General features: G+C 36.8%; 1 protein-coding gene across 3 annotated transcripts in view; it reads right to left on the reverse strand.

Annotated features, from left to right (window-relative positions):
• Positions 1-1,031: 1,031 nt before the first annotated feature.
• Positions 1,032-18,685, reverse strand: part of EYA2 (EYA transcriptional coactivator and phosphatase 2) — a 131,021-nt gene continuing 113,367 nt past the window's right edge. For all 3 annotated transcript variants that reach the window (XM_087929044.1, XM_026697531.2, XM_087929043.1), the window contains exons 10-16: positions 16,254-16,343; positions 9,791-9,849; positions 8,653-8,813; positions 7,013-7,127; positions 6,405-6,526; positions 5,134-5,234; positions 1,032-1,837 (exon numbers count right to left, since the gene is read on the reverse strand). In XM_087929044.1, coding sequence (XP_087785170.1) covers positions 1,757-1,837; positions 5,134-5,234; positions 6,405-6,526; positions 7,013-7,127; positions 8,653-8,813; positions 9,791-9,849; positions 16,254-16,343 — 729 coding nt within the window. In that variant the 3' untranslated portion in view covers positions 1,032-1,756. The remainder of the gene's footprint in view (positions 1,838-5,133; positions 5,235-6,404; positions 6,527-7,012; positions 7,128-8,652; positions 8,814-9,790; positions 9,850-16,253; positions 16,344-18,685) is intronic.

Here is an 18,685-nt window from a genome sequence, read left to right on the forward strand (position 1 = left end):
CTGTCAGGACTTCAATTCTGACCAGCTCAAGATTGACTCAGCCTTCCATCCTTCCAAGGTTGGTAAAATGAAGACCCAAATTGTTGGGGACAATAGGCTGACTCTGTAAACCACTTAGAGAAGGCTGTAAAGCACTATAAGTAGTATATAAGTCTAAGTGCTATTGCTAATAGAACATGCATTTCTCCATTTATGACTTAGAAGTGTTGGGCTGAATCTAGGCTGATGCTTCATGGACTTCCATAAGATGCTGGTTATTTTAGTACAATTCCAAAACAGAAATGCATGCATGGTCTTCTGTCACAAAGAAGTGATGGTCTCTCAAAGCATGTCTTGCTTGCTTTCTCTTCTCTTGAAGAGAAACCTGATTGGTTAATGAAGAAATAACACTTGGTTAAATAGACTTTGTTTTAATATTTTAGGAAACTAGGTGATGTTCTAGCATTTATTTTCTATCTAATATATAGCTTCCTCTGTCTCCAAAATTTGCATACAAGGGAAATGCTGACACTTTTTTCAGTTATTGCTGTTGTGTAATGTAAAAACTTGCATTAGATCAGAGGTTCCCAACCCCTAGGCCATGAGCCATTCAGAACTGGGCTGCAGAAGCGGTAAGGTGTGCATGTGTGTACATTCCCACTTGTGCGAGCAGTAGGAGAGCATGCCCATGGCTTATGCAAATGGAGCTGTGTGGGCGCATGCACTTGCCGGCCGCTCAGGCAGAACCATCCCCTCTCCTCTCCTCCGCCTGTCTGCAAAACCAGAAAGGTTGGGGAATCTGCACTAGATGATTTTTAAAAAAATAGAATTCTTGAAAGTATGGGAGCCCTCTCAAGATCTAGATGCTAGAAATTCTAAAATCCAAGTAACTCCAGACAAGGTTTGGCTTTAAAAGTTACGTTATTGTTTAAACAATTATCAGAGAACTCCTGGCTGTATTTAAATAGACCTTTACAACAACTTCTCCAGAGAAAAAAACCCTAGAAAGTCAGTAAGTAATCTGTGTCAAAAACTCAACATTTAGCTCTATATTGTAAACATAGTTTTATTGCCATTCACTCACCACAAGGTAATTTCTCCTCTCAACCATGAGAAAATCAAGGTGGTAGCCTATGTAGGCATGTGTGAAGACTACATGCCACTGTTTTCTATAACTAGCTCTACATCTTAGACTGAGAGTCCCAAATGTGCTCATTTCAAATGGACACTGTTATGATTGTCCCCCAAACTTTACCCTGGAGAAAAAAGATATTAAATTAGAAAGGGCTGAGTCCATCCAACCCAGTCGATACAAACACAAGTACTGAGCTTAACATTGGAGTAATAGTATTAGTTCATAAATTAAAAATACAAAAAAACCCACATCTATTTCAATCTTTTTTTTCCCTCTTCAAAAACTGATTCAGATTGATAACAGTCCAGCCTATATGCGTCGAAACTCCATGTCATGTCTTCCCAACTTTTATCCATTTATTAAAGAAAGAAAAAACCACTATCAAATACACCCACACCTGGTCTTCTGCATGCCTGGAAGATATGTACAAGGCAAAAGTTCCATTCAGTTTAAGTATCCAGTTTTTAAGTAATTTCAATGCTTTTTCTCCATTTTTCAAAAAAGGAAATGAATATTCTGAGCTTCTGATACAAGTTCTTTCATTGGAAGGTTCTCCATTCAGGAAATGGAGAACATAAACTGTCAATAAAATCGATGTCCTCTTCAGGGATCAGAATGCTGCTGGAGACCCATCTGGATTTGCTACAAATATTCTAGCTCAAGCGCGTGCCGCAGAGCCTCGAGATCAGCATGGCAGGAGATCCTCCAGAAAGGCATGTTGTGCTAAAACGATGCATTTTAAAAAGAAAAAAAAAGTTCAGAAGATGTTTTTGAACTGGTAGTCAAATTGTTATAATCTTAGAAATACAATAATCAAACTTAAATCATATAGAATTGTAAGGCAATCTGAGAAATAGACAAAAAATAAGAATGTACAGTGGTGTGTGTGGAAGGAAACAAGACCAACGCTCACGACTACTTTAATGATCTATAAAAACATAACGAAACTATTTTCTCAGATCCCTTTCACACAGCATATCCCTGAATGATTTAAAAAATGTTTCCTCTATTGTGGAGCTCCATACGAAACAGGACACGTTGAAAAATGCATCAGGGCTGCATTTTGGTACCTAAGACAAAAAATTAAGAAAATTCTGATACCAAATTGCAAGTGGCTATCTTTTTGGGGAAAAGGTAATATATTGTGTTGTGGCTTTAATTTCTTTTTTTGTAGAGTTTTGAGAAGCGCAGAATGATCAGACTGTTTTTAACTTCAAAGAGAAAACTATCCTAAATCTGTACACCAACATTTAGCAATAGCAATAGCACTTAGACTTATATACCACTTTATAGTGCTTTACAGCCCTCTCTAAGTGGTTTACAGAGTCAGCATATTGCCCCCAACAACCTGGGTTCTCATTTTACTGATCTCGGAAGGATGGAAGGCTGAGTCAACCTTGAGCCTGGTGAGATTCAAACCGCCAAATTGCAGGCAGCAGGCAGACAGCAGAAGTAGCCTGCAGCACTCTAACCACAGCATTACCGTGGCTCTTTGTTCCAATCTACCTGGAAAACACTTGTCCCTCTTCTACTCAATTTGAAAGTAAGGTACAGGAGACCAACTGGAGCCTGTTATCAAAATAGAGAAGACTGGCAATCAACTCATCCATTTTTGTTTTCAACTTTCAGTTTTCCTAAACAAATAATGTACATTGTATTTTGTTTCACCTCTTCTGCTAGGTAGATAAATGACAAACCATTTAAACAAGATTGTATGTGTAAATCTAATTATATTTTAGCTTTGTCCTATTATATGCTTGTTGCATAGGGATAAACACCAGCCTTCCCTAACCTGATATCTTCCAGAGGCACCGGGTTTACAGCATCCAAGATTCCTAACTGAATTTTGGTAGTAACAATCTTAACACATGTGATCAACAGCAAATTGAAAAATACTGGCCTGCAATCTCCAAAGGTTGTTATTCTGCTTGAGATGATTTCTGGCACTTTATTATGCAAGTGTCCTTTGATGCAGACTTATAATTATCCACATTTTAAAAGATGAAGGAATTTATTATCTCAGGATAATTCAAAACTGAATTTTGTATCAATTTCAGCAATGGATGCATCATTTAAAACAAGTCTAAATCCAGCCTACTCATGATTGAATCACAGAATTTTGATGTTAATTAATCATTATTTTGTTCTTGTTCTTTCACCAGAGTTGCTACTGCATAACGACACATTAATTCATTAAAAGTGGGAAACTAATTAGCAAGACGGAAAGCAGAATGTTCAACTTAAACTGAGGAAAATCAAATTTCTGCTCAGGTATGTGGATCTCTGATGTAGGTGGTGGTGAAATGAAATCAAATAATCTGTTGGATGAAATTGATGGGTGATAGCACAAAATAAATTATTAGAAAACAGCTTTTACTTAAAGGACAAAGAGTCAATCTCACCTGTGTATTCATCTGCTGTTTCCATGTGGCTTTGTTTCCTTTTTAAAATATCTATTTTAATTTCTCTAAAAGAGGAGATGTTGGCAGTTCAGCCACACCTGCTACTTAGTTGCTATCAATTTATCATGTGGGCGACAGGTGAAGAGAAATGACTCTCTCAGGCTGAGATACCATCAGCGCTGCTGGGGAGGCAGTGAAAGGTGCCCCCCTTCCCATGGGTTTATAAAGCTCAGGTGTGTAGCCACCCGTGCTAATGATCACTATCAATCAAAAGCCCTGACAGATCCAGGGAAGAATGCTTTCCTGTTAATGGGAAGGAGGCTTAAAGCAGGCAGCACCAGCCAAGGGGCCTCTTGGAACAGACTTACAAAAGGTATTGCTTCACTCTTCTGTTAAGGCCTAGTGGCCTTTGATGCAATCATGTGCACTGACCCAGTAGTTTTTTGAAGTCCACAGAAGCCCAGTCTGAGGCCTCACTCTTATCATCCCTTCACTTTTTGTCTCTCTGTTGTAGACCTTCTTTAACTCTTGGTGAACCACCACATTTGCTTGAGAAATGCCCAGCTTATAAAATACTGTGGTGGAAAAGTGAAGTCTACACCTCTGGTTTTGAAAAAAACAACAACAAGAGAAATGGGAGAAAGGAGTCCCAAGAGATTGGTGCAGTGTTTTGAAGTGCTATCGAGCTGTGGATCATAAGACCATCAAGGCATGAGTTTTCCTCTTGAGCTCTTCGGGTCTCATAACAATATGGAGAAGTGTTGAAATTGGGGGAGGAGTAGGAAAAGTAATTGTTCTTCTCTTTTTCTCTATAACTTCCTTCTTCTATTTACTTCCACTTGAAGTGAACTGAGTGAACTGAAGTCCAACAGTTTCAATTTTCTTCTAGTTTTCTACCCAGTACTTTAGTAGTGATCCAAACTTTCCCTTCTGTACTGTTTGCCCTGTGAAAGTAATTTCACTTTCTAGCATTTAAAAAAGTTAGAAGAACAGATCTTGGACCTCCATCATGTCCTTCCCTGATACTCTGACTCTAACATTATCTGTTTTATTTTTGTGAAAATTGCTGCCAACTATGGTTGAATATTTACATTTTCATTATATAACTTTTTGTGCGTATGTATGTGTGTGTATTGTTACACAAATTCAGTCTCCATTTGTGTTATTTTTCAGTTACTGCATATGTTAAAAAAAAGAAAGAAAATAATACATGCTAGATAAAACTAATGTCTTATGAAATTACTTTGCTAGCTTCCATTTCATGGTGCTCTATTTAATCCTACTTCCCACTTGCTTTTAGAAGTGTAATCATGCAGTAGAAATGAGCAAGGACAGGTTATGATACAGATCTTGCTCCTTATTATGCATTCAACAATGGCGCTGTTAATCAAGAATAATATTGGTAACAAGTAAAAATTTGTTGGAAAGGCTTCAATAACTGCCAAAGGAAGTGAAAGCAGGCTATACAGTAAGAAATTGGTTAGAATGCTTTACTGGATTTTTAAACTTGAAAAATTGAATACTTCCAAATGCCTTAGAAAGGGTAGGGTTTTTTCTCTTATTTCAGTTAAATTATTCATTTTTTATTTAATTGGAATTCTAAATAGGAAACCATACCTTTTTGGCCCCCTGTTCCTCTTCAACACCATCTCCTATTACAATGTACACAGCTTTCCGCCCGAACCTCTGCATTATCCTTTCAAAACAGCTTTCTTTCCCTGTGTAGGAAAGGACCAGCATTAAATATCTTTGCAATAGAACTGTGAGCTAAAGCTAAGCCTTGATTTTATTTCTTTGACTGACTGACTGACTGACTGACTGACTCACTCACTCACTCACTCACTAATTAATTAATGAATTAATTAATTCATTCATTCATTCATTCTATATCTATATGACCAAAAGAGCCAGTTTTATCTAAGTGTTAAGGTACCAGGCTAGAAACCAAAAACCCATGATTCAGGTCCCTCCTAGCCATGAAAGCTAGCTAAGTAATTTTGGGCCAGTCAGTTTCTCTCAGCCCAACTTATTTCAAAATATTGCTGTTGTAGGGAAAGAAGAAGGACACAGGTGTGTTGGATATGTTGGCTGTCTTAAGTTATTTGTAAAAATAATAAAGGCGAGGTACAAATTAAATAAATAAATAAATTTCTAAGGCAGCTATTTGTTCTCTCCATTAGTTTTTAGGGATTGGTTCATCCATATATTTATTTTCATTGCCCCAAGGGATGGAATCCCATATATTTCCATAATAAAATACAAATGGAAATGATCTATCTATCATGTATCTATATGCATTTGAGTTATAGTTCTCCGAGTAGAAGAAAGCTAGAATCTGTCTGTCTGTCTGTCTGTCTGTCTGTCCGTCCATCCATCTACCCACCCACCCACCCATCTATCTGCTATGTTCTGGATCTTCTCCCAAGCCTTGAGTTAGATTGGTTGGACCTGTGATGGAAATTTGGGATTGTAGAGGCTATTAGCAGAATTCACTAGCCATTCTTGTTCTTTATTTCGTTTTATATTCTTCCGTTAACATACTCTTAATTTTTTATTTTATTTGCTTTTATTGTACAGCACCCAGAATCAGTTTGGACAGTGCCTAAATTGAATAAAATAAATTAAATCTTTCAACAATCAGCAGTACTCAAGGCTGAACATATCTAGCTCTCTCATAGATTTTCAGATCCCTAATCATTCTCATTGCCCTTCTTTGAACTTGTAATACCAGAACTGGATATAGTGCTTGATGTGGGATTTGAATTATGCAAAAGAGAATGGAAGTCATTGTTCTTATCATTTTAAAATCAAATTACTATTGACAGTCCAATGTTGAATATTAATAAAACAATCGTTACAAACCTGCAGTTTTTCCAGGCTGCTCTTACCTGTCTTGGTTGCACTATAAATATTTTCAATGGGGAAGACAACACCTAGTCCATACAACAGAACTTTTGCAAGTGCTGGGATAAGCTGAGTTGTAGTCACCAAAACATTTACACAATTAGGCCTACAAGACATAAAGCAAAGAATCAAAAAGTAAGTTATAGTGCGTCTTTTCCTTTCTGGAACAAGGATTTTTGTTTTTCTACCTTATATTAATCTGGAAACAGTATGTAAGTTTTGCCAACAAGTCCCATGAAATCAGTGATTAACACAGCTAGCAGTGACTAGACTTTTCAATGTTTTTCCCTCTGTGTAATTTGTTAGAACTAAAACTATTCTGAAAGAGAAATATGTCATAGTTAATTACACAATAGGGATATAAATGGTGTAAAACTTCAATAGCATTGACCCTGTGTTCCTGTTGGGGTAGCCAGTTTCTTTCATTTCTTTTCCTGCTTTCCATAGAAAAGAGCCAGGAACGGGACCTTTGGAACTCCACCCATGTCCATAAATTTGAATGAAGATGTCATTGAAATTAATATGCCTTTGGAGGACACAGGAGAAAAGTAAAACTTTTGCAGCCTGGAACAACTTGTTAAGCCACTCTTACCGGGAATGTATCAAATCCAATGCTTTCAAAGCATGTGTGAGCCAGAGATCAGTGAGTGCTTCCAGTTCTGCTCTTAACTGCAGCCAGCTTTCCCTCTTAGGAGCTCCTATTAAACCTACAAAGGAAGCAATATATGTAGTTAATTCCATGGGAAGACTCAGTACTTGGAGTCACTTCTACATGGTTTCTACAAAGCCTGGAATCACAAGTTGGAATGAACTGGAAAATTTGCGCTCAAAAGGAAAGGGCTCAGTCATCCAATGTTAATAATGTAAAAATTAAAACAGGCTAAAAATTTAAAAAAATATTTCAAGAGTAATACAGTAATAGAAATAAAAATTGATTAGAGGAAGTATATTCCTGCCTGCAGTCACTCCTTTGGAGGTGATTTGCTGAAGTCCCACCAAGGCACTGACAAAGAGAGGAAGCAAGGATTACATCTATATATGCATACTCATGCTTTGAAGTGACCTTAGTTCAGGATCCATTAGACTAGCTGACAGATGACCATGTAGGAGAGCATGACTCACAATTAAATGTGGCAGTCTGTTTCACTGGATTGCACCTTGTACAGTCAGGAGATTCTTCCTCATGTTTAGGCTGAATCTCCTTTTTTGTTGGTTTAACCCATTGGTTCTGGTCTGCTCTTTGGGGCAACAGATAATAAGACCCTTTCCTTTTCTATGTGACAGGTCTTAAGATATCTGGAGACTGCTATCATATTTTGTCTCAGTTGTCTTTTCTGTAGACTAAACATTACCCAGATGATTTAACCATCTCATAGCACTGGCTTTCCAGATCCTTCAGCCTCCTCTGAAGTTGTTCCACTTTGTAACTTCCCAAGGTGCCAGAACTGGATGCAGTATTGCAAGTGAGATCTCTCCAAGACAGAACAAAGTGGAACAATTACTTCCTGTGATATGCATTCTATGACATTGTTAATGTAACCCAAGATAGTGTTTGCCTAGAATCTGATTGGTGAGAATTATTGCCACCAGAAGTATTAGTATGAAATTTTTAATATAATGTTTAGTTTAATATGCAGGTGGATAACTAAAAAGAGAAAATTTTATTTAACTGTTGTTATAATATTTAACAATTTAATTTTAATATGATTTTATCTGTTCATTGCTCTTATTTTTTTGTGCATTCTTAAATCTTTTAAGATCATCGCAGTTTACATTTTTTACAATTAATATAAATGAAAATAAAAAGATCTTCAAGGTCCTACACAAAGAGCTTTATCCTTTTTTTAAAAAAAATGGGATTGTTAAGAAGTAGTTCACATATTGTATTTAACTACATTCAATGAATTTATCCACTATATTGTGTTAGCCCAAGCAGTTTGCTGGCCAGTCAAAACTTTATATTATTTCTCAAGACACAAAATAGCTCCATTTTCAAATTATAATAAAAGGCAGAATAGACCCAATATTCAAACCATAGAATTGATAAAAAGTCCATTGATTTTTAGATGAATCACAGGAAAAGTAGAAATTCATAAAACATTTTCTCTCCTTTGGTGTTCCCATCTCTCTCTAAATTGCATAGTGTTCTTTGATTTGCTCTAAAGAACAGAAAAGCAAGGTTCTTTGGGAGATGAGAAGCTGACTTCCCTGATGGGTTGGGAAGACACTTACCACCAACATTGTTTTTGTAGGTATTGTAGAGTTCTTTCACTCTCCGGTAGCGGAATGCTAATTTCCTCATCCAATCAACTCCCCCGTGAACTCCGGAGCCCAGACAAAGATTTGCTCCAGTATTTGAACTGTGAAAACCATCTGCTGAGAAATTATATGTGCTGTGGAAAAGGAAGGAAGAGAAGAAGAAGTGAAAAAAATAACCTAATTTTCCATTAGGATTGAGAAACTAGCAAATACAAATTAAGAGAAATTAAGACATGTGGCAGGCCTCTGGGCAAGTGAAAGACTGAGGGGGGAAAAATCTCATGCTGTTTTCCCCTTCCCATCTCTCTCCTAGCTGTTCTGTCTTTGCCAGTGATGTAGCTGTCATCTGATGTACCTTAATTCACTGTTGGTACAGGGAATCAAATCTTCAGTAAGCTTCCCAGACTTCCAGAGTTGACAAAAAGAAAGGTTAAGACCAAGATTCCAATTTATTAGAAAGTTGTTTTGTACTACTGAAATAAGTTGTTTTAAGGCTACTGAAATAAGAGTTTCAAAAACTAGCTCTTGAGTTTCTGAAAAATGAAAGGCTAATTGCACATCAGTCCCTATGCTGCTGACTCTTTGGTCTTATTTTTTTAAGAATACTCCCATTATATGAGTTGCACTGAAAACAAATAGTCATTGTACTCAAATATGATAAAATATAGTTTCCTTCAAGTCATGTTTGACTCCAGCTAATTTTACGGAGATGTTTGTTTACTTTACTGGGGAAACAATGTGTAAGTGGTTTGTCACTGCCTTCTTCCGGGATTCTTTTTTAAATTTTCCAGTCTAGTTTGTAGTGCTGGCATTTCCTGATGGCCTCCTTCCAGAACTAATCTGCTTAGCTTTTCAAAATCTAGAGGATTAATTGAAATATAAGAGATATATATATATAGTTCACTTCTGAAGAAATTCACTTTTGACAGCCACTGGAAAACAATACAACAGTTTTCCTATCACGATACAGAAATTCTAATATTCTAATATTCAAAAGCATAAAATATTTCCCAACATAGACATGAATTTATGCCATGGCTTTTTGTTCCTGATGGCAATATGTATTATTGAGTCTAGTTGTACTGGATTCTTCAAGACAGGGATGTCTTACCTTAAGTCTTGTCCATTGTCATCTGATGATACATCATCTATGTGTATCTGGTCACAATCCTGAAAATCATTTCAGAAACAGTCAGGAAACAAATACGCCATTGTGAAAAACAACTTTGCTGAGAGAAGATTCCACAACAATTTCTGCTCAATTACGGTAATCAGATTTCAAGCAGCAGTTCAGATTAAGCATTTCTGTAATGTTATATGGTTAAACTTGATAACACTCATAGACAATAAGTTCACTCATAGAACTGTTTATTCACCTAAGGTTCCCATGTTTTCTATTCATTCCAGGCAATAAAAATATATAAAGTAATTATAAATTATAGTTCTATATAAATCAGTTTTACAAGCCCAAGTGGGTGAGTTCACACAATATGCTAAAGAACTAGAATAGGAATAGAACAGAAGTTATGATGCCAGAATTCCAAATTACCACTGGCTTCTAACAAGTGGTTAATGGGGAAGTCTTCAAGAAATTGCAAGTCATGGTCAGGTGACATCAGACTTAATGACCCACTTAGCCTCAGCCAGAACTGATGAACTGACATTGTAACTCCCACACGATCTTATGATTTTCAGTTTATAATTGCATTGCTTAACAACAGAGTTGCCAGTTCTAATAGCGGTTGGTAAGTGAGGATTACTTATATATGCATATACACACAAATCAGGGGTAGGATTCTGCCGGATTGGACCGGTTCGAGCAAACCCCTAGCTCCAAAGATTAGCTGGGAGTGGTTAGCTCTGATAATCATGTGGGCCCCTGCGCTACACTGACCTTTATTGGCTCAGCTGATCAGTGCGGAAGAACGTATTGCTGCTCCTCAGCTGTGTTACTCCCCCGAAGTAACATAGCAGGTAAGGATTTTTGCATTGCTGTTCACATGCGGGGTCACTGAACTGGTTGTTATACCGGCAACATCCCACCCTTGATACAAATACAATTTCTGCTTCAGAAAAAACCTTGTACTTTTACAGGTGTGCCTTCTTAGACTTTCTTAGAAACATTTGAAAACTTAGATCAATCTCTGTTAAAAACTCAGCATTTACTTTAGCTCCATTGTAGACTTTAACAGATAAAAACATTTTTGCTATGGGCATAGCAATTCCATATTGATTGTTATATCTATAGTTCCTTCCTCCTCAATCTTTTTCAGGCTGCATATTAAGTCAGGACTGACTGTACAAACATGGCCTGACAAAATGGAATTAAAAGCACTTTTGAGACAATTAAAAGCACATTTCTATAATCGTGCTCCCAGGCTTTCCAAAACGATAAAACCATTCACAACCATGCATGTGAATTATGAAAACCACACTGGAACAATATTGTCGCAGTCCACTCAAGTTCAGTTGCTCTGAGCAGCACAGCTATGTCAGGAGAAAGGTATTTGAGGAAGATCTGCTTTTTTCATTTGTGAATGAACTGTTCTCTACGCTAAAGTTTGACAACAGTAGCGATCACATTTCTGACTCAATAAAGTACCATGACACTTGGTGAGACACTACCTCATAGTCCACTGCTGACTGATACTATCATGTTACTGGGCAAAATGCAGCAAAACTGGACAAGGCTAGAATATAGCTCATAGTATTATTCCATTACTATGTTACCAGACTAATTTTTCATTCTTGCAGGTTTTGCTTTTGAGACTTGTTGAGGAAAGCAGGAAGAAGTGGACATCTGGGTGATTGAATGTAAAGCTCAAGTTTTTCTCAAATATAGAGTGGTAATGAGTTATTTCTAAGTGCATGGTTCACATCTGTTAGCTTTAATTGATATGCTAAGATCTTATACTGTAGGGTTCTTTGATTAGTGGATCTCATGCTGGCCATATGGGCAGTTAAAATAAACATAGGTATGACTTGTGGTCTTCCAAAGCATGTGTTATAATGTCTTCATATTTAGAGCATTTCATTGGGTAATCAAATGTAAACTAATGAAAGTAATTCAACAAGAGACAGTATATACTCAGATTGAACCCTTGGATTTTATCAATAAGGAAAAATCAGAATAATAAAATTCAAACAATCAGGTCCAAACCAACATTTTGAAAAAAAATAAAACCATAAAATTGCAGATTCAACTAAGAAGCATCACAACGATATCGATGGTATCAATTATTGCAAATGGCAAAAAAAATTATTTGCTAGATAAATAATTTATTAGACTTGATAAAACATTACCCATACGTGCAGACATATACAGATATTCCATTTTATAATCTGATAAGATATCTCTACTTATATTTTATTGATTTTATTTACTTAGCATTATTTCTAGGCTATTCCAATCCCAAAGGATTTGAATTCAGGTAAGTTTATTGCAGTCATTAATCAGCAGAAATCCCAAAGTATTAAATTTGCAGAGGAAAAAAAGTAAAAAGCTAAAAACCACACCATCAAAACAGATCAATATGTTGCTGGATTTCTTTTGCAGAATTGTGTGGTACTGGGGGGGAGGCTACAAAGAATTAATGGGACAAGTCTCCAAACCTGATTTAAATTATTGTTTTTAACTAAAATACAGTTTATTCCAATGAGGCAAACTGAATTAATTAAGTTAATATGTCAACTGGGATTTAAAAACCAAGTTGAGACTACACTTGAAGGAACTTCCTATGCAACTGAAACAATAAAAGATTATGTTGCATCTGAGCTGAATTGAAAAAAAAACTAATGTGGTTCCTCATCCCTCATACAATAAAGAACTGTGCTTGTGGGATAAAATCAGTTGCACATCCCTTCCCAAACCACTTGATGGTGGTGTAGCATATTTCATGCTTAGTATTCTCTTCTTTCAAGAATCCTTCCTGTTTTAGGCCAGACTTGATGAGACCTTCTGAGCCTCTAATGCAGGGCTCTCCAACCCTGGCAACTTTAAGACAACTTTAAGCCAGCAAAACTGGCTGAGGAATTCTGGGAGTTGAAGTCCACAAGTCTTAAAGTTGCCAAGGTTGGAGACCCTTGCTCTAATGCACTGTTTTGTTTTTAGATTGTAGTGCAGACACCAGGTCTACCAATCTAACAAACTCTCACCATTTCCTCTGATCAAAAGTTCTGAGAAGCATTTCTTCCTGCAGGCCCTACATTTGTCCTAAAGGAGTAAAAGCAAGCTGATGGGGAAAGCACTTTTGCTCAGAAAAATGATCCCCCCCCCCAAAAAAAAAAAGTCAAGCATGTCCTCTAATACTCTGATCAAATGCTTTGCTCTCCTTCTGTTTTAATCAATGTATTTCTGTCTAGGCTGTCTCCTACATCACATCCAATTTGAACCCTGAGAGAGCCACTCTAGCCAGAATTTGGGCATCGGTTTCCATCAACTGTCACACGGTATTTCTTCCTGTAGAACCACCAAATAGATGAATTGAGACTGTTGACTACTTCCCTGACGAAAATTTGGGAAAGTTCAGTATGAATACAACAAATAGGTATCTGGAATGAAGAGGCCAGTGATAGTTTTAAGAGGTGAAAATTGAGACTTTTTGAGGGGGGAGGGAATTTTACGTTCTTTTGACACAGACAAGAAAAAAAAAATCAGATTCTGACACATTTAAACATATTTTTAATTAATGTTCATGTCTTTTTCTGATAAAACAACCCTACGAGGTGAGAGAGAGATTAGCCCAAAGTCACCCAGCTGGCTTTCATACCTACGGCAAGACTAGAATTCAGAGTCTCCTGGTTTCTAGTGCCTTAGGCCTGGTGCCTTAGTCACTAGATGAAACTGGCTCGTCGTTGAAATGGAAAAAAAGATTGATTTTTTAAAATCTTTTTTAAATTCTTTTGATATTTGCCATTAAAGAAAGCCCTTCATTGATCAAAAAAGTGTATTTGTCCCATTTCTATTGCCCCTGGTGTTTTAGTATCCTAAACCACAAGCTCTGAGTCAAATTATCTTTGATTTAAGCCTCTAATTAACAAAGAAATGAGGGCCAAATTGCATGATACATCTTTTATTAACTATAAATAGCAGTCACTAAGGGGGGCATAATTAGGAATGGAACTATAATTCAAAGAGAGGGGCTCAAATATTCTGTTCTCAATCTTGGCAGATTTAAGATGTATAGACTTCAACTCCCAGAATAACCCCTATATGATGGAAATCTTTCATTTCTTTCTCAGGGGCAGTAAAGTTACATCAGGACCAATTCCTTCCCATGATTTCTCTTATCTCTCTCTCTCTTATCTCTCTCCCTCCCTCTCCCTCTCTCGTTTAGCACAATCCCGATCAAGGGTCTCCATAGTTTCTATTTATAATTTTTAAAAATTAATTAATGAACAAACAACATGTTTTGGGGAAATCTGCACATTCATTTCCATCTTGAAATATCCCAATTCGACTGAATTCACTCTATTATTGTATTGTATATTATTATTATACTCTATTCACTGAAGTGAATACAAATAAAAATCACACACCGGGACTTTTACATGCATTTCACTTTGAAAATAGCCAGAATTTTGACTTAAAGTATTAGTAGGTGGAAATTACTATTAATAACTAGAATCTAATAATAATTATAGGTGCAATCTAAATATTTATGAAAATAAGTTGATGTTATAAAGTTGTTTATTTCCTTTGGTAACCTGTTGAAAGGAATGCTATGTTATCCATGGATATTTCAACCACAACACAACGCAAACTGCTCCATTCAGCTGGGTAAACTAAACTGAGTATAATTTTAGCTCTGTAACTTTATTTTGTGGTTGTGTATAGCACATTCATTTTAGTCAGAGGACCCAGTTTGTCACATGTGTCATTATACTGGAAATGCCCAGATTCTGAATACAAGCTCCCAGATGTTACATTTTGTGCTTAACTCATGAAACGTTAGCTAGTATTTAACCTAGTAAGGCAATATAACAGTCTAAAGTGTTTTAAAGCTGTCTTCAGATTTGTAAATTCCAGGTTGGTAAAAAGAGAAAGAAAAAGAGACCATTTTTAACTGACAATACCTAACCTTTTATCTCCATCCATGGCCTAGCAGGTAAACTGATGGAAGTTCTTACTTGGTGTCTGGTGGTTGTGATGGACTGCATGGGAAGTACTAAACTTAAATTTAATGCCAGAAAGATGGAGTGCTTACTAATCCAGAAACAATCTGAGTTCATGATGGCTGCCAATCCTGAAGGCCTTTTTTTAAGACCTTAAAGACCTGGTTCTGTGCCTGTACCATGAATGAACAGACCTGATGTCCGCTAAATAACCAGATCAACTAAAGTTTACATAAGGGATGCAATTTGCATAATTTACAGAGAAAGTATGCAATCTTGGATGATACCACAAGCCATAATTCTAAATTTCCTATTATGTGGAAATGAATTAAATAGAAGGGAGAAAGATAACCTTTTTCTTTCTAACTATATTAGAATTTGGGAATGTGATAATAATCTTGTTTGCATGGTTGTTACAGTATTCAAAGTAGATATATTATTCTACTAGAAGAGAATATATGTAGCTCAGGGTTGAACTGTGGAGTCCTTGATGCTCTCTGAGCTGGGTGGTTTGCTTGTAAATGTTTCTAGGTAACATCATGTCAGATTTTGCAGCAGAAATTCAAATCCAGAAAATACACAGATGACTGATTCAGCAGGATTCATTAACTTCTTTATATACATAATAATCTTTTGAAGTAAAGTTTACAATATCAGTAGTTTCTTCCAACGTGGAAAGGTTACAAGCAAAAACACAAACAGCAGCTTCGAGTAGAGATCAATTTCAGGTTCACTTTAGAGCTGAAGCACAGAGCTAAGCCCAGACTCCTCTTTAAGTTTCAGCCCCCAATGCAGCTCCCATTGGCTGACCTTGTTAACTATGTCTCTGCCAGTCCATGAATATTCTGACACATCATCAGTGCACTAAGCAATGAACTGATGATGTTATCTAGTTGGGTAATGAAACACCTACAAGAAAACAACCCAGCTCAGAGAGTAGAAAGGACTCCATAGATATGTTGTTCCTTAGATGGTTTTGGTGGTCCAAGATTTATTTAGAAACATCAAATGCCCAGATGTGAAGCAGTACATTTGTTAATATTGCAACGAAATGAAACAAGAAAGCAAACATGTTCAAATAAGAGGAAGCACATTCACTGTGTTCTTACTAAGTTGTGGTAACTATTTCCATTTGATTATTATTAACTAGCTTAGTGACTTCCAGACTTGAAACAGGAAAATTACTGAAGCAAACATCTATGCACATTTGCTTTAGTTTTCTTTTCCTAACTTTGATACATGGGACATGAATCAAGAATCATCTGCAACCTTCAAAGTAGTCCTTGGTGGAGAAGCCTCAGGCCATGAATAAGGTTCAGATTTTTTTGCTTTGCTTGATAAAAGGAAGAAGGGGAAAAGAAGCAAATGATGATTGTTTGAGCCAGCACCTCCAATCTCCAGTTTTCATAATTCCCAGCTAGACGATAGAAGAAATAAAATGAAACAAAATCAGTACCTACCTCCAGGTCATTAAAGAACAGATGTGTATCTGCAAGATTGAAAATCATTTCTTCCATCATAAGGCCTATCCGAACTGATGTAGTAGTGTCCTGTTGGGGAAAAATAAAAGCCATTTATCTTTCTGCCTACCTGTTTTGATTCTCAGAGTGAAAGTTCAGGAAAGTAAATATTATGGCCTTTAATTCTGAAAGGACATTTTCTGCTGTAGAAGTAGGAGGACTATTTTTATGAATAGGCTATAAGCAGGGGTGGGATTCTACCAGTTCGCACCTATTCACTAGAACCAGTTGTTAACATTCTAAGCAGTTTGGAGAACTGGCTGTTAGAAGAAATTACTGGCCTAATCCTGTAAGGAAGGCAGGAAGGAAACATTCTGGTGTTGCTTACAGAAACTGCCTCTCCATTAACCCTTATTACATTCTTGACAGGACTAGACTTCCTGTCTCAGGAACCTCTCTGGAGTTACAATGGCACTGAAAAGTGACTTATGACCATTTTTCACACTTAAAACTGTTGCAGCATCCCCACAGTCATGAGAGGCCAGGCGAAGAGATGCGTGTCTTGATGTGAGTGATATTGAGTTGGCCATGCCCAGCCAATAACATGACCACCAAGCCATGTCCACCCAGTCACGTGACCACCAAGCCCCAAACAACTACACCCACAGAACCGATTGTTAAAAAATTTGAATCCCACCCCTGGCTATAAGTGTAGATGTTCATTCTCATAGGAATCCTAATTCACATTCTTATTTTCCAAAGGAATAATTTTAATGATAGACATTAAAGGCAGAAGAACAGGTTCACAGCACGATAAAATTGAAAAATCACATCGTCTTGGATAGGATTCTGGCTTAACCTTGAAGGTTGTTGTGATATTAAAAATGTGATTTTGAATTTATTAGAGGGTCACCATACAGATGCAAATGAAATGCAATGGAATCCATGGGCAGCTCATGGTTTTTTATCTTAAAAATTTACACTAGCTTTAAAAAAAATGCAACATCCCCGTGAAAATCAAGTAGTACCAATGTCACACTTTGTGACTCAACACTGATCAGAATGGTGGTGGATAGGAGAGATTATTGCCAGAGATTTACACATATGGTCCCACTTAGTTTTACACTCCACAATCTGTGCTTTGCTCTGTAATAAATATTCCAAGTTAAATCTTTGAACTGAATAATCTGTTTGATGCCAGCTTGAATGGGAACATTTATTAAAGCTCCTCTTACTGCAAAAAAGAAAGAAAGAAAAATTGTTCAACTCATTGCAAGACCATTGCAAAGATGAAGGTGAATGTGAACTGAAGAATGTGAATGCATGAAAGGCCTGCTTGCAACACTCCGTTGGAGTTTCTCACTTGTGTTTATTAGCATGACTATGAAACTCATTGTCCCAAAATAAAATTTACTTCACGCTCTGAAACCCTGGCTCTTAGTTTTATTTTGAAAACAGACAACAAACAAACATTTGCTTAGACTTGTTCTAAAATGCATTTAGCAATTTCTCTCTCTACATTTTTTAAAATTGTCTGCCCCTATCTGTATCAATTTGGCTGGACTTTGACAATTTCTGCATTCAATTCTCCCCCAAGTTCCCTTCCTCCATCATCACCAGTACAACCCCTGCTGACATTGCAACAGGAAGTTGGAGGCAAATTTATCTTTGGCAATCTCTCAAACGCAAGTCACTCTTTGTCTTTTCAGTTTGTGCTTCCAAATAATTCTAAGTCAGGCTTAGGTTTTAAGTGGTAAACTGTTAAGACTTGTATGCTGCCGTTCGAGAATGGCCAGGGCTTGAGTGCTCTTCCATCTTACCCAGGTGTCAATTCACCTGATATTCCAAATGTTTGTGTCATGAACTTCTACATCTCTTTTGCTTTTCAAAAAAATAAAATAAAAAACAAGCAATATGCACAAAAAGCTCCAAGCACCAGCTACTCTTGTATTGAAACAATCAGACTTTTCTAGCTTCCTGGCAAGTACTTGCTGATGCCATGAACAAATAATGACTTTTCCACCAGGAAGAAAGCATTAATTAAGCATATTTGTCAGATTTCCATTCTACAAGGAGAAGGGGGGTTATCTCTTGGAGGTGTCAGCCAAAGGTGAAAGGCAGATTACTGCACAATGCAAGGCCTTCCAAGTTAAATCTCATCTTTGTGGTTAGCTTTTAATAATAAAGTTGTCACCAAAGAGTTTAATGGTTTTAATTTGGTTTAATTACTTGGAAATGGAACCAGTTTTGTTTGCTTGTATTAACTAGAAAGAAAGGAGATTGGGAGGGGGAGAAAAGAGAGCGTGCCACATGCCTGAGTGAGGATAGGCTAGCTTTATTCTTTAGTTGTCGAGTGTTATGCCTTGATGAGAATATAAGAAAGCAATTATACCACTTAGTATTTAAGTAACTTTGTTTGAGTTCCAGAACAA

Source organism: Pseudonaja textilis, chromosome 3, assembly GCF_049901715.1.
Source record: "Pseudonaja textilis isolate UNSWEBS1 chromosome 3, rPseTex1.2, whole genome shotgun sequence".
NCBI lineage: Eukaryota > Metazoa > Chordata > Lepidosauria > Squamata > Elapidae > Pseudonaja > Pseudonaja textilis.